The 14,527-nt window shown below is 42.9% G+C and overlaps 1 protein-coding gene across 2 annotated transcripts; it reads right to left on the bottom strand.

The window, feature by feature from the left end:
* Positions 1–5,592: 5,592 nt before the first annotated feature.
* Positions 5,593–13,869, bottom strand: Rbm43 (RNA binding motif protein 43). 2 transcript variants are annotated; one of them, XM_029559724.1, is made up of 5 exons: positions 13,722–13,860; positions 13,220–13,318; positions 10,179–10,368; positions 7,366–7,445; positions 5,593–6,644 (listed from the first exon to the last, which is right to left on the bottom strand). In XM_029559724.1, exons 1-5 carry the CDS (start codon positions 13,722–13,724, stop codon positions 5,886–5,888), a joined length of 1,131 nt encoding a protein of 376 aa, XP_029415584.1. In that variant the 5' UTR covers positions 13,725–13,860; the 3' UTR covers positions 5,593–5,885. The 2 variants fall into 2 exon arrangements, with proteins under 2 accessions (XP_029415584.1, XP_008823377.1); XM_008825155.3 differs by lacking the exon at positions 13,220–13,318 and having other exon boundaries at positions 13,722–13,869.
* Between the last annotated feature and the right edge of the window lie 658 nt (positions 13,870–14,527).

Here is a 14,527-nt window from a genome sequence, read left to right as displayed (position 1 = left end):
GAAATATGCCCAATTATAGGAACAGTTTCTAGAATAGGTACAGAACGAGCTATGTATGCACTGTCAGTATATACATTAAGAGGAATATCTGGAAACACAGAAAAAACTGATATAATGGCAGACAATTCCACAAGCTGTGCAGAGGTTTTATTAGTTTGAAATCGCACAACCTGATCATTCCAAGTATAGGCTGCCATCCCATTAGAGGAACCATCCGTGAAAACCAACAAAGCAGTAGATAAAGGTTGATGGCTGGTAATGCACGGAAAAATGAAAGTATGCAAATTGCAAAATTGAATAAACTTTTCAGGTGGATAATGATTATCTATAACTCCTGAAAATGCAGCACAAGCTATTACCCAAGTTTCTGAATTCTGAAGTAACCAGGTAATATGATTTTTAGTATAAGGCTGTACAATACGAAAAGGGTCCACACCAAAATATCTACGACTGTGGTCCCGACCATCAATTATTAAATCAGCCACAGCATCATAATATGGAAGCAACACCCTTTTAGGGGAAGCAGGTAAATGTATCCACATAAGAGGATGAGCAGGCTCTTGCCAAAGAAGACCCGTGGGCGACAGCTGAGTATTAAAAATCATGAGCCATAAAGGTTTACAATAATCAACATTAGTAACAAATTGATTAGCGATGGCATCCTCAACTCTGCGTATTGCAACTCTAGCCTCCTCAGTAAGTTCTCTGGATGAAGTTGGCTTTGCATCCCCTTTAAGGATGTCAAAGAGAGGCTTCAAGTCACCAGTAGTCAATTTCAAGTAAGGACGTAGCCAATTAATATCACCCAATAGCTTTTGGAAATCATTCAAAGTTAGTAATTTATCAAGTCTAAGAATAGCCTTTTGATTTGTTATCCTTTGTCCATCAAGTTGAAAACCTAAATAAGAATAAGGATCTTGCATTTGCACCTACTCAGGAGCAATTTGCAAACCCGCATCCAACAAATCAGATTTCAATTGAGCAAAACATCGCAACACCTCTTCTCCTGATGCACCTGCTATCAGGATATCATCCATATAATGAATTATGTACATGGAAGGCCAAAAAGCTCTAGTATTTTGAAGAGCTGTAGCTACAAACTTCTGACAAAGAGTAGGGCTATTGGCCATTCTTTGAGGCAAAACCTTCCACTGACATCTTTTCATGGGCTCTCTAAAATTAATAGAAGGAAGGCTAAAAGCAAAGCATTTATGATCATCAGGATATAAGGGAATAGTATAAGGGAATAGTGAAAAAACAATCCTTAAGATCTAGAATTATCTTAAAATATCCTTACGGTATAGCAACTGGTGAGGGCAAACCTGGCTGTAACGCCCCCATAAGAATCATAGTAGAATTAATTGCTCTTAAATCTTGCAGTAACCTCCATTTTCCTGACTTCTTTTTAATAACAAATATGGGCATGTTCCACGGAGAACAAGTCTCTTCAATGCGCCCTGCCTCAAATTGCTCCTGCACCAAGCGAGTGGCTGCTGCCAACTTCTCTCCTGTGAGCGGTCATTGATCTACCCAAACAGGATCGTCTGATCGCCAGGTTATACGATCCACACAGTTTGAGGGTGCAGGACCGTCAATGGCCGCCATTATAAATTTCCCAAACCTCGCTTATCATTCTGACCTTGGACTGGTAGTGGAAACAATTGTCCATCCTCTTTTTTTCCTAACCCCTTGCCAGGGGCATATCCTTGAGCAAGCATCTGCACAGTAACAACATCATTGGGACTACACATCACAACTCCCATTTGTGAAAGCAAATCCCTTCCCCACAGGTTTACTGGTAAATAAGGAACCACAAAAGGTTTAATCAAGCCAGAATTATTCACAGAATCCTTCCAAGTGAGACATTTCGAACTCTGTCTTGGATTTTGACTCTGCCCTATACCTTTCAAATTAGTCAGAGTCTCCACCGTGGGCCAGGCTGCAGGCCAGGCCTCAGCAGAAATAATAGTAACATCAGCTCCAGTATCAATAAGACCATCAAATCTCTTTCCATCAAGCCATAAAGTTAATGTAGGCTTTCTATGTGTAATAGCTTGAATTCAATAGGCATCAGAAGAACCAAAATTCTTATTCAATAAGCCCATCAAATCTTTTTCCATCAAGCCATAAAGTTAATGTAGGCTTTTTATGAGTAATGGCCTGAACCCAATAAGCATCAGAAGAACCAAAATTTTTATTACCTCTACTTTTACTTTGAACAGGATGACCAGATTTAACCAGAGGTACCAAAATTATTTGAGCAAAGCGCTCCCCCTGGGGAATAGTGACTATATTGCCAACAGCTCGGGCTATGATTCTAATTTCTCCAGTGTAATCTGCATCAATTATCCCAGGCACAACAGATAGGCCTTTTAGGGCGGCACTACCCCGCCCTAATATCAGCCCACAAGTATCTTTGGGTAATGGTCCATAAATTCCAGTCCCTATGGTCTGAACTCCCATCTCTGGAGTTAATACTGTGTGGGAGGAGGAACTGAGGTCCAGTCCTGCGCTTCCTGGGGTTGCTCTGCAGAGGCTAGAAATGGATTGTTGCTGTTGGCAGGAACAAGATTGACTGCCCCAAATGCTTGTTTTGGGGCCTGGGGCTGACCCCTCCACCAGTTTCCCTGATGAGGAAGTAGAGGTCTCCCTTCAATATCAGTCTTAGATTTACAATCTCAGAGCCAATGTCTCCCCTTCCTACACCTGGGACATAATCTAGGACTCTTCCCATCATCAGTCTTCTGCTGAACATTATCTGCCTTACAATCCCGGGCAAAATGTCCACCCTTACCACACTTAAAACATCCTTTGCCCTTAGTTTTATGCTTCTCGGCCAAAAATTCCTTTACCGTCTGTCCATTGAAAGCCACTGCCATAGCGAGCCCCTGCTGATAAGATGGCCCTATGTCTGCACACAGGTGAATATAACCAGTCAAATCCGTCTTTTTCCTATAAGGTCTGATGGCTGCCTGGCAGGCAGGATTAGCATTTTCATATGCCAACTGTTTCACATACTCTAGCCCTGCATCAATACTTCCAAATATCCTTCCTGCTGTGGTCATCAACCAATGAACAAAATCTGCAAACGGCTCATCGGACCCCTGCTTAACAGAAGTGAGAGAAGTTCCCAGGTCCCCTTTAACTAGAAGCTTTCTCCATGCCTTCAGAGCAGCAGCTTGAATTTGCGCATAAAGGCCCGCATCATACTGCATCTGTTTTTCATTAGTCTCATACTCACCTCCGCCTATCAACATATCAAAACGCCATGCATTTCCAGATTGTTGATTCCTTCTAGCTGTCTCCTTAAAATTGTCATAATATTCTGATTTCCATAGCAAATAATCACCTCCATTAAGGACTGCCTTTACCAATTGATTCCAATCATTAGGAGTTAGCCAATTTTCAGATTCTCCTTCTATAATAGCCACAGTAAACGGAGCTGTAGCTCCATACTGAGACACAGCAAGCTTTAATTCTTTGATCAATGGAAACTGAAATCCTTTATGATGTCGCCATGCCTGTCTCTGGTCATCCACTGTTTCCGTTACAGGAAAAACCTCCATATGAGAGGAAAACCTATCAGGGCCATCAAAATTTTCCTTATACGAATGAAGGCCAGGCCCCCCGAGAACAGGGCGAGCTCTGTTTCCATCCACTCTTCCTTTACCCATAACAGCCTCATTACCATTATCTAAGCTAAGCTTTTGTAACTTAAGCATCAGCGCCTGTCGCATCTCTTCTTGCTTAATGCATTTGAGTATCAATGACTGATGCGCCTCCTCCAATTTAATATCCTCCTGCAACTGCTCCATCTGTCCTCTCAATCCTGGTCTAGGATCTATCACCACCATGACAGTTGGAACAGGTGGTACACCATAGGAAGGAGGAGCCACAAAACCTGCCTCTCGCGGCCAGTTTGAGACCCATCCTCAGCTTTATTAACCACCCCCTCTCACAACCTCTGCCATCTGTATCCAAGACTGGACAAGAGGCTTCTGACAAAAGAGCCTCTGGTAAAAGAGGATAGATACGAACATGCTCCTGTTTAAGCTCCTGGGCATCATCCTCTCGATCTCCCTTCCCTCTGACTGACTCTGAGGACTCCTTCCTCAAGGACTCCTTCCTTAAATTTTTAGCAGAACTCTCATCTTCACTATCAAGAGAAATTAAGCCAGGAGGCTCTGGAGGCTCCTCTTTGGGAGTTCCTCTCAACTCTTAGAACTAGTTTTAAAAATTTCCTCAGCTCGAGCAATTGCTGTCACTACCGGCTCATGTTCATCTCTTCTATCTATTAATTTTTTAATCAAATTCCAATAAGAAAAAGCAGTAACCGGGACCTTTCCTGGTCCAAACACCTTATAAAATTCTTGTAATGTATCTCCCACTCTTCTCCATCTGTTTACATCTATAACCCCCTCTTGGGGAAACCATGGGCAGATGTCTTTCATAAAATCAAAAAAATGAAATAAATCCTCAGTTGTAACCTTTACTCCTCTTGCCTGTAAAGCTTCTCTTAACTGTATTACATATTTCTGATGCTGACTTAATTCTTGCCTCATGATTGAACGACCAACTTACCTGTCGGCTCGGTCACAGCAGGCTACCGCGACGTTTCCGAACTATGTGAACGGGTGCACCCCTTCTTTCTTCGTCGTCGGACCCTCACATTGTCCCCTGGTATCCAGGCCCCACGTTGGGCGCCACGCTGCGGGAGGCCACCCCACAATGTGACTCGGTTCCGACCCACAGAACTTCCACAAAGTACCTGGATTGGGGGGTGGGGCCGTGGATGAGGCAAACAAGAGAAATGGAGACAAGACAGGAGTCTGATCAAGTCTCATTTATTGAAGCTCATCAGTCAGAGCATGAGGGCTCTGACGCACATTAAGGGAGGAATCTCTGATTATAGAAGAATAGAACCATATGCTGGAAAAGAGAGCAAGGCCGTGGGCCAAGGCTATCTAGCAAGGCTATCTGGCCCCGGCTTCAAGCCAAGGTTTTGGGCCAAGGTTGTGAGCCCTGGCTGCAAGCCAAGGCCGTGGGCCCCAGCTGCCTGCCAGGGTTTCCAGGCCAAGGCTGCGGGCAGAATGGAAAGCTGCCAGCTTAGGCCTGTGAGCAGTTTTGAGAGGTAGCTGAGACTCAGTTGAACCTCAGGCTCCCAGGCTCCCAACATACATTCAGTAGAAATTGAACTTCAAACTTTGAATTTTAATTTCTAGGCCAGTGATGGTCGTTCTCTAGGGATGCTGAGCAGCAACAATGAGCCCAGCCGTCAGTTACCACATCACCAGGGTAAGCACTGCACTATGTTCAGCATGTTACACAGATTACGGGCATCTGACTCACAATGTGTCCAACTTACAAAGCTCATCTGATGCAACCCCATCATGAAACAAGGATTGTCTGTAATAGCACTCACACAGATTTCTTCCAAAATTCCTCACAGTTACAACAGAACTAATACTTTCCATCTACTTTCCCAAGTGATCTTGGCCAACATTGTAATGCTATGTAGAGTAAATACAAACTCTGTAAATGTTAAGAAATTGCCAATGGCATAATAATCATCCAAAGATCCTATGTGACAGGTAAGACTACTTTTTCTAATTAATTTGGAGTTCTTCAAAGTTGAGTGAGGTTTTTTTTTTTCCTGAAGTGTGATTTAGATATTATTTTTGTATTCAGTGCCAGCCCCATTCCTTGTGAGCTGGGTAACGTTGGATAGGTGTTTTAATCTCTATATCCTAGCTCCTGCCCCTGTAATATGAACACAGCAATCCACAGAGCAAAAGAAGGCCACTAGGGTGAGAGGAGATTTGTCATGCAAACAAGGTCACTACTGAATAGGGGGAAGCAACACCATTATGACTATGGCTGAGCTCTTAACTGACTTTTTGCCCTATTAACTTCATGAGTTCTGTTTTAAATAGGTAAGTGTCAGAAGAAGAACCTACAATGTCAATGTGTGTCCTATGAAATTGTGTCAAAACCCTAAGATATGTGCAACATAGCTGTTCACAAGCCTGTTTAATTTTTCTTTTCTCTCTAATTCCCTTTCCATCCCAAACCAGTGTTTCCTTTCTGAGCTCAAGATGGAGAGCCTCAGACCACTCTTCAATGAGTTTTTTCACATGTCGGACTCTGCTGGGTTGAGATCCATCGTGGGCATCTTGCAGACAAATGGTAGTGACCTCTCCATCCACCATCTCCTGACACAGGATATGGAATTTGTTCAGCATGGGTTTATAAAATTCACACTTGTGCTTCAGGTAAAGGAAAACATCTGTGTCAAGCACAAGTGTTTCTTGGCTTCTAACAAGCTCAGGTACGGAGGACTGGAGCGTCACCACAGAGTTCTCACTTTTCTGTGGACCCCTTTGGGGGCTCTGTCTATTCCAGTTTTTCCTCTCACTGGTATAATTGCTGCTGTTTTCTAAAGGGGAAATTGCTTTTAATAGCAAAGACTTTTTGAGCTTCATGACAGCCAGAAATGATCCTTGCACAGAGATTTTTCCGCTGGGTCCCAATGGGCTGAACTTTAAAGTTGGGATTTTGTTTTTCAGGTCCATTACCAGGCTTTCTAGTTCAATTTTACTCCGAAAAACAGACAGATCGAGGAGAGCTGTCACAGAGCTGAAGACCTAAAATTAAAAAGAGAAATGTCAACACAGCATTACTTTATGGAGCAAACAACAGAATCCAATTTTTTTTCTGACACTTTTTTTACCCAAACCTCCCTAAATTGTGCCTGAATGGTCAAGCTTAGATTTCCCAACTTCTTGCACCAGAGTATTCCTTCAAAAGGATTGCTCAGTATGGGATTCACAGCCCACACTATATACTCCAAAATGTATGGTAAAGAACATTTTGAGAAAGAAACAAAGTATTTTTCAGAATCTATCAATAGATACAAACTGGTGGTTGTGCTCCACAGACAATTGTCCCTCTAGAGTCAGCCCTACCCACCATCTTCCAATTTGAAGTTCATTAGATGGACTCACAGAAGCCTAGGCTTCCTAAAGAATACAGTGTATAAACCAACACCAAATTTGCCTCTCTTACTCCTACCCTTTCTATTCCTTCAAAGTTCCTTTTTCATATTCATCCTAATTTTTCCCCAATAAATCTTTCAGTTGATACCTCCTACCACCCATGACCACACAAAACTCACTGTCATTTCAAAGGCACCAAACAAGGCCCACATGGAGAAACAGAAATAAAACTTCAATAGGCAGCATTGGCCTGTGACAACTCTGGCTGAGAAGTTTCTATATTCTTTCCTTAGAAGTCATTGGCAAGAGCACTTTGTGTCTCCTTACATATGGAAGACTTCTCCCAGCACACCCTAGGGCCCACACTCACCTTTTCACTGAAATGAGAGACTGCAAGGTGAGGCTTCGTGGCTAGATGGTGCTTCTTTTGTCTGATGACACTTTGTGCAACTAGGTGGAAACATTAGCAAAAGGATTTGTGGTATAACACACTAATAATTACCTTAATTAACACAAGTAGGGATGTTCAATTCTATTACTTAGAAAGTAAGATTTTTTGCTACATTTTTATTCTAAATCCAATATTCAAATAACTTTTCCCCTTTTAACACATTAAAGTTCACCTTGTATGTTAGTATGATCCTAATCATTTTTTATTTTTATTTTATATGTAAGTGTCTTGCATGTATGTAAGTGCACCATATGCATGCAATGCCCTTGGAGGCCAGAGCAAGACATCAGATCCCCTGGAACTAGAGTTACAGACCACTGTTAGTTGCCATGTGGGTACTAGGAACCAAACCTAGGTCCTCTGTAAGAGCAGCCAGTGCTTAACCATTGAATCATCTCTCTGGCCCCAACCATATTTTTTAAACACATATAAGTAAATACATGAGTACAAAAAACCCTAAGAGTCAATCTACCATGCCATCCATTCCAGTCAGATGAAGACTGCCTTTGTAAACCAGGATTCTGTGCTGCCCAGGTTTCCTCCTAACTCGCTGCTGACCTATGCAGTCTTTGCTAATCTTTCATCTCTTCCCCTCTTCTAGACATTGGCAAATGCAGACCTCAGCCCTCTTTACTACCTCTAACCACCCCTAGGTGATCTCAGCTTCTATGGCTTTATAAAGATACCTCTAGTGCACCAATTCCAAAATTCTGCCTTCTAATCCTAATAGGCATTTCACTGACAAAAACTCTCCTCCTGGTTAATGCTCTCCTGGACATAATCGAACCCAGTCTTTCCCATATTCAAAAATGACATATCCTAAATGTTCACCTGCTCTGCTACAGTCTCTCAAAGGCAGCAGAGACTGGTAGTTCCTATTCTCCACAGTTTCCATGGTTTCAGAAAAAGGAGTGCCATCCTGTCTATCCTCTGCTCAGAACTCTCCAATGGCTTCCCACCTCACAGCATAAAATTTAGAAATCTTGCCTTGGCCATAGTCATGCAATATGCACTGGCTCCCAGCTCCCAGGCTGACCACATCTATTATTCTGCCCATCCACGTTCCACTCCTGCCATCCTTACCTCCTTGCTATTTCTCCAAACACTCAACATGCTCCTGCATTTCGGCTCCTTGCCCCGCACCCCAGCCTAGCCAGAATTTTTACCAGGCCTTCACTCAGCTTAGAATGTTCTTCCCCATAATTTTCAAAAATTTTTCCCTTGCTTCATTCGGGTCTCTGTTCAACTCTTATGTGAACAGGGTATTTCAGGGCCATGTTTTAGCATTCATGAAACCTTAGGTTTGATCCCCAACATTCTCCCTCACCCTCCCACCAAAAAGCAGTGTATCCCAGCCAGATATGGTGGTGTAGGCTTACAATACTAATTTTTGGGAGAACTAAAGCAGGAGGCTCTTAGTTCAAGGCAACCTCAGCAACATGATGAAATTCCATCTAAGGAAAAAGAAAAGAAAAGAAAGAGGACTGGAGAGAGAGCTCAGCAGTTAAGAGTTAAGAGCACTGGCTGTTCTTCCAGGGGTCCTAAGTTCAACTCCCGCTACCCACATGGCAGCTAACAACCACCTGTGACTCCAGATCCAGGAAGTCCAATACCCTCTTCTGACCTCGGAGGGCAACTGCCAAACACATGACTTTCAGTCACACAAACACAGACACATAACATAAAAATAATCCTTTAAATTTTTTAAAAAGAAAATATCTTAAAAGCAAGAAAATCCCTACCCATACTCTACCTAAAACAGCACCATCTATCACATTTTACCTCTTTATTATTCTTCACACTTTTTCATAGTATTTACATATTAATATATAAGTAAATGTAAGCATAAATATATAGACTTAAAGCACCAACATATTATACATTTATTTGTTTGATAACTATTCCCATAAATGTACATTCATTTTTTTTAATGGACACTTATTTATTGCTATATTCTCAACACCTATAATAGTGCCTGGCAAATAATATGTACTTGATAAATATTTGGGAATAAAGGAATGGGCCTTCTTTTTGTCTCTCTGAGTTACCAATTCAACATATAACATATTAACTTCCAAAACCACTACCATCCCTTTAAAGAAGTGAGAAGCCCTTCTTGCCATCCCTTACCTGAGCATGAACATGGAGAAGGAATGACTTAGCCTGGGAAAAAGCCAAAGGTCACTGCTGATACAGTCTCTGGGACTTCCCTTCCCCTACAAGCAGAGCACTAGCTCCTTCTCTGCTCACACACCAGAACAGAACTTTCATGTCTGAGGGGGGAGCATTGGAGACTGGTCATTTTCTGGCATTTATTTCACCAGCCTCTAAGCCTAGAGAAGACTGTCCCTCCATAAGGCTGGAGGAGTGAGCATGCTCTACAGCCACACACCGGTTGTGTCAGCATGGGGATAGGAAGCAGAATGGCTCAATCTCGTTTTAGGTCCAATCCATAGTACTCAGTTCAACTTTACCAGTAGCAAAGAAGAATGTTTACAAGTGTTCTATGGCTGTTTCCCAAGATATGTACAGATGCAAAATATTTTTTAAGTCTTCAGATCTTTCCAGTCACAACTTTATCATGAACCATTTTTATGTATTTTTGCTAATACTGGCCATTTTTCAGAATAGAATAATTTTTTTAGCACCACTTCAAACTCTACCAATCCCAAATTTTAACAAGATGAAATTTTAAGTTCACTGAGGAAGTATTTGTAAGATACAAAAAATACCTTTCTTTTCTTTGAATATTACATATGCAACACCTTTGACTCTCGTTGGATATATCACCTCTTCAATATCACCAATCTCATCTCGGAAGTAATGCTTCAGAAGCTGATCTTTTAAAAGGCCAACTGGAAGACCATCAACAACCATGGTTCTCTCAGAAGCTGGGGAGTCCCTGACTTTCAAAGCTGATGCCTGTGGAAAAACAGTAGGATATTCTTTAAAAATCCAAGAGTCTACTTAAAGGTGATGTCACACACCAGTGAGATGCAATACCCCCTTCAATAAAGGTGACAGAAAGGAAAGGGTAAATTGTCACCTCAGACCATCTTTACTAGAATTTGAGAGTCAAATGTAAAGAGTGATCCTTTTATTTTTTTAATAAACAGAAAACTGATAAATGTTTTATTTGGGGAAGGCCTAAAATACTAGAAAATGTCACAAAAATGATGAGCTATAATTGTTTTGATTAAAATGTTTTAAAAATCCTGAGCTACAGGGTTGGCGAGATGGCTCCGCGGTTAAGAGCACTCACTGGTTGCTCTTGCGAGAGGACCTGGTTCAGGTCCCAGCACACACATGGCAGCTAACAACCATCCATAACTCTAGTTCCAGGGGATCCAATGCCCTCTTCTGACTCCATAGGCATTGTACATAAAATTAAAATATTTAAAAAAAAAAACTCTGAGCTAGTTGTGAGTGTAGCTCAGTAGTAGCCAAGTCATGTGTGCAAGGCTGTGAGTTTATCAAACTAATCACAGATATGGTAGTGCCAGGGAGCTGTCTGGTTGTAGAGTACATAAGCCAACCCTTTTATTGTCAGACAGGGGAATGTAAGCTCCTGCAACAATGTGGTGGCTGCAGTGGAATACATCTCATCTTCCAGCATGGATCAGCTTGAAATCAGCCACAGGGAGTACACATTGGGCACATGGTGTAAATCCTTCCTTAGGTTTATTCTCTGAACCTCTTTGTATCTACTTCAAGGACTTCTATTCAACAACCCTATTTGTCCTCATCCCTATTTAGGAAAGTGGACCCATCAGTCTCTCTCCAAGTGTATATAGTAGTCCAGTCTGACTACAGCAAAGCTCAGATATCATCTTTCTTAATGATCTGAGGGAGAACAGGATGTCTCCTGAGCTATACTCATGGTCAACAGACCACAAAGGAGCTTTGAGCTCTTTGTGCAAGAACTGCACTTAGAAATAAGACTCCCCGAGGGGTAGCCAACCTACATCTGGCCTCCCAGAATGGCAAAAAGACAGTCTAGGGACAATGCCCTGTTTTTCCCAAAAACTTTAAACATGAAGGTAACAGAATAACCCCCCTGGGGGGGGCGGGAGGCAGGGGAGATATGACACAATAGGTACAGATTTCAACTGACTTCTGGGAAACTGAAAATACACAGAAGTGTGTGTAAAAATGAAACAGAACTAAGGCTTGCAGGTTAAAGGTGACAACCTGCACAGCAGAACCTCAGAGAGGTCACTGGTAAAACAACCATTCCAGCTGTTTCCCCACATTGCCTACCTAACTCTTATACACACAAGCTTGAGCACACATAGTACATGATGAAGGACACTGGGACAGAACCTCAGGGGAAACCCAAGGATTATTTTACTTAAGAAAAAAAGCCTAAATTAACACTCTAGGGAATGCCTGACCCACTAACTTGTGTACACCTGAACATACCCCCATTTTTCCCAGCATTTGAAAGGGGCCCCGCCTAAAGATCATAAGCAAATTAAAGTGTAGCATGATCTTAAGTAAAAAAGGAAAGGAAAATTTGACCCAGTCATTGGAAACATTTTCCTATAAGTAGAAAAGGAAAATTACACATGATCTTAGACCAAAAGGAGAAAAAGTCATCACAGCATACAATTAGACCCTGCTGTGAACAGAGTCTGCGCTCTACAATGTGCTATTTAACTTGTAGACTAAATGTGCTGTCTTCAAAATACCAAACACTTAAGAATGGCTACAGAAGAAAACGGAAATACTTAACCTTGTCAATGTAAGAATGAAGGAAAGCTAACAGAAATTAAGAAAAAAGATAGACTGCTCCAGAAACTATTGGCTACATGATAGGAAGATGCTTTAATGCAGGGAAATAAATTGTCTAGACACTATAATGAAAAATAGAAAAGCATCAGATCCAAGTGTTCCTACAACCTTGTCCCCAGTGACTCAATGTCATTTTTCCAGGTAATTCTCTTAGAAGAGGAAGAAAATGACCAAAGGGATATTTCAGATTTTCAGGGAGCTGACTTATGGCATTTATCTTGCAGCATCCTCTTCTGAAGGTCTACACCAGCCTCAGTGGTAAACATGGTGAATCACCTTCCCTTTTTTCTGTTCTTCAACGTCAAAGTAAAATTCCTTCAGTTCAAGCTCAGAATATCTTATCCCACCTCTGTGCCTCATCAATACTAATGTCCTATTTCTTAATTCAAGTATCTATACAAAGTTTATGAAAGGAACACCCCGAGCCAGTACTTTTACTGGAGAACCCAGTCTTGTTTTGTAAGATCTCACTAAATTCTATGAATGGTCTTGGGAGTTGTTTCAATGACCTGCCACATTCTTTTCACTTTCAAGCACATAATTCTCCTGAGGTCAGTTAGGAACAGAGAAAATTATTAATCTTATCTGTCCACAGTAAAGAAATAAAACAAGTAAAAGAGTACACGAAGTTGTCAGGAAAAAGTGATGGGGAGATAAAGGAGTTGGAGGGGAGGGAGTGGGAGTGGATTTGATCAAAACACCTTATACACATGTATGAAATTCTCAAGTTTTTTAAGTTAAAAAAATAATAAAGCGAGTTTCCCACAAGGTCTTCAAAACAAGAACATAATTTCAGCATAGAATTATGGAAGATGCTCGCATTTTTACTGCTTCAACACTGTATTTTAAGAGACTTTGGGCCATATCAGAAAGGAAAGGGCAAAAAAAGCTGTCAAATAAAACTTTACTATTTAAGTGAGGCTCTAACAGAAACGGTTTTTCCTTCACTGTTGGTTTCTATTTGCTTCTTCAAAATCACCTGTATATAACTGTCACCAGGTAACACACACAGGCAGGCAGGCAGGCACATCCCTTGGCTAACTGCGCCTCCAGTCACACTGAAGGTGGAAACACCAGTCTGTAGAAAAAAAAAAAAAAAAAAAAAAACAGGACTCCAAAGCGAAGCCCGGGCGCCGGTACTGGACGTCATGCTGTCCTCGGCTCGGACCCCTTCTTTCTAGCGCTTTCCAGAAAGAAGCTGCGGACTCCATGTCTGGGTCATCTGCTCCCTTCCGGTCCCTAAACCTTGCGAGAAGACAGTTCCCCCCAACGCCACCTCTCAAAGCACGGTGTCCCTGACCGTTAAGCAGTGGGTGTTACGGCCGCGCGCCCGCCGTGGTGGCACGGGCTCCGGCCGCGCGGGATATCGGCAGGGACACGGGACCAGCATCCCAGCCCCGCGGGGTCCCGCGCCCTCCGTGCGGCCTCAGACACCGAGTGGCACCGCCCTGCCCCGTGAAACCCGGAGAAAAGCGACTTGCCATGGTGGAGAGGAGACGAGTGGCCCGCAGAAAAGGCCAGACGTTGCGGCCGCCAGCTCAGGTTTTGCTTTCAGTTTTCTGTTCCCGCTCCCCAAGACTCGGCGCGCAGGGCGGTGCCGCCTCCCGCCTCCCGCCCCAGCCGAGCCGGTAGCCGGGCTTAGCAACGCCAGGTTGCACGGTGCGCATGCGCCCTCCGGGCAGGAACTTGGGGCTCTCTGGGTGATGTCTGCCATGCGCTCTGTGCAGTCAGGGCTTCCAGCGCTTTCCTAAGCTGGGTCTCCCACCCACGGTCCTCAGGCGCTGCAGGGTCCGCTTCCCCGCTCGTCACCGGCGCTGCTGACACCAGAGCCTTCGCAGGTCACAGAGCACAGGGCCAAGGAACGGCCCCTGCCCACCTACAGCTCACCTCCTGGCTAGGTCCTGCTGGAACCTGAGCCATATATAATTTATATTATATATTATAGTATAATATACAAATTATACTATAATATACTATATATATCATTTAAATATATATTAAAGAAAAGCAAATGGGCTGGAGAAAGGCTCAGCTGTTAAGAGCAGTAGCTACTGTTGCTGTTCCCAGCAGCCACATGGTGGCTAACAACTGTCTGTTAACTCCAGCACCAAGGGATCTGACATTCTATTTGGGCCTCCATGGGCATTACATGTACATGGTGCACTTAAGAAGAAAGGGGGCTGGAGAGATGGCTCTGCGGTTAAATGCACTGGCTGCTCTTGCAGAAGACCTGGGTTCAAATTCCGGCATCCCCATGGCGCCTTAACTCCAGTTCCAGAGGAAACAT

The sequence above is a fragment of the Nannospalax galili genome, unplaced genomic scaffold (assembly GCF_000622305.1).
Source record: "Nannospalax galili isolate Female #2095 unplaced genomic scaffold, S.galili_v1.0 scaffold87, whole genome shotgun sequence".
Classification (NCBI taxonomy): Eukaryota; Metazoa; Chordata; class Mammalia; order Rodentia; family Spalacidae; genus Nannospalax; species Nannospalax galili.
The sequence above is the reverse complement of the archived record's forward strand: the minus strand, read 5'-3'. Positions and strand labels throughout refer to the sequence as shown.

Bases quoted from the DNA above. Each gene is read 5' to 3' on its own strand.
- Rbm43 (XM_029559724.1), bottom strand. The intron at 10,369-13,219 runs GTGATTTTGAAG...GTTTTTCCACAG, and splicing joins CTGGTGACAGTTATATACAG to GCATCAGCTTTGAAAGTCAG. The intron at 6,645-7,365 runs GTGAGTGTGGGC...TTTTAATTTTAG, and splicing joins TCTCTCATTTCAGTGAAAAG to GTCTTCAGCTCTGTGACAGC.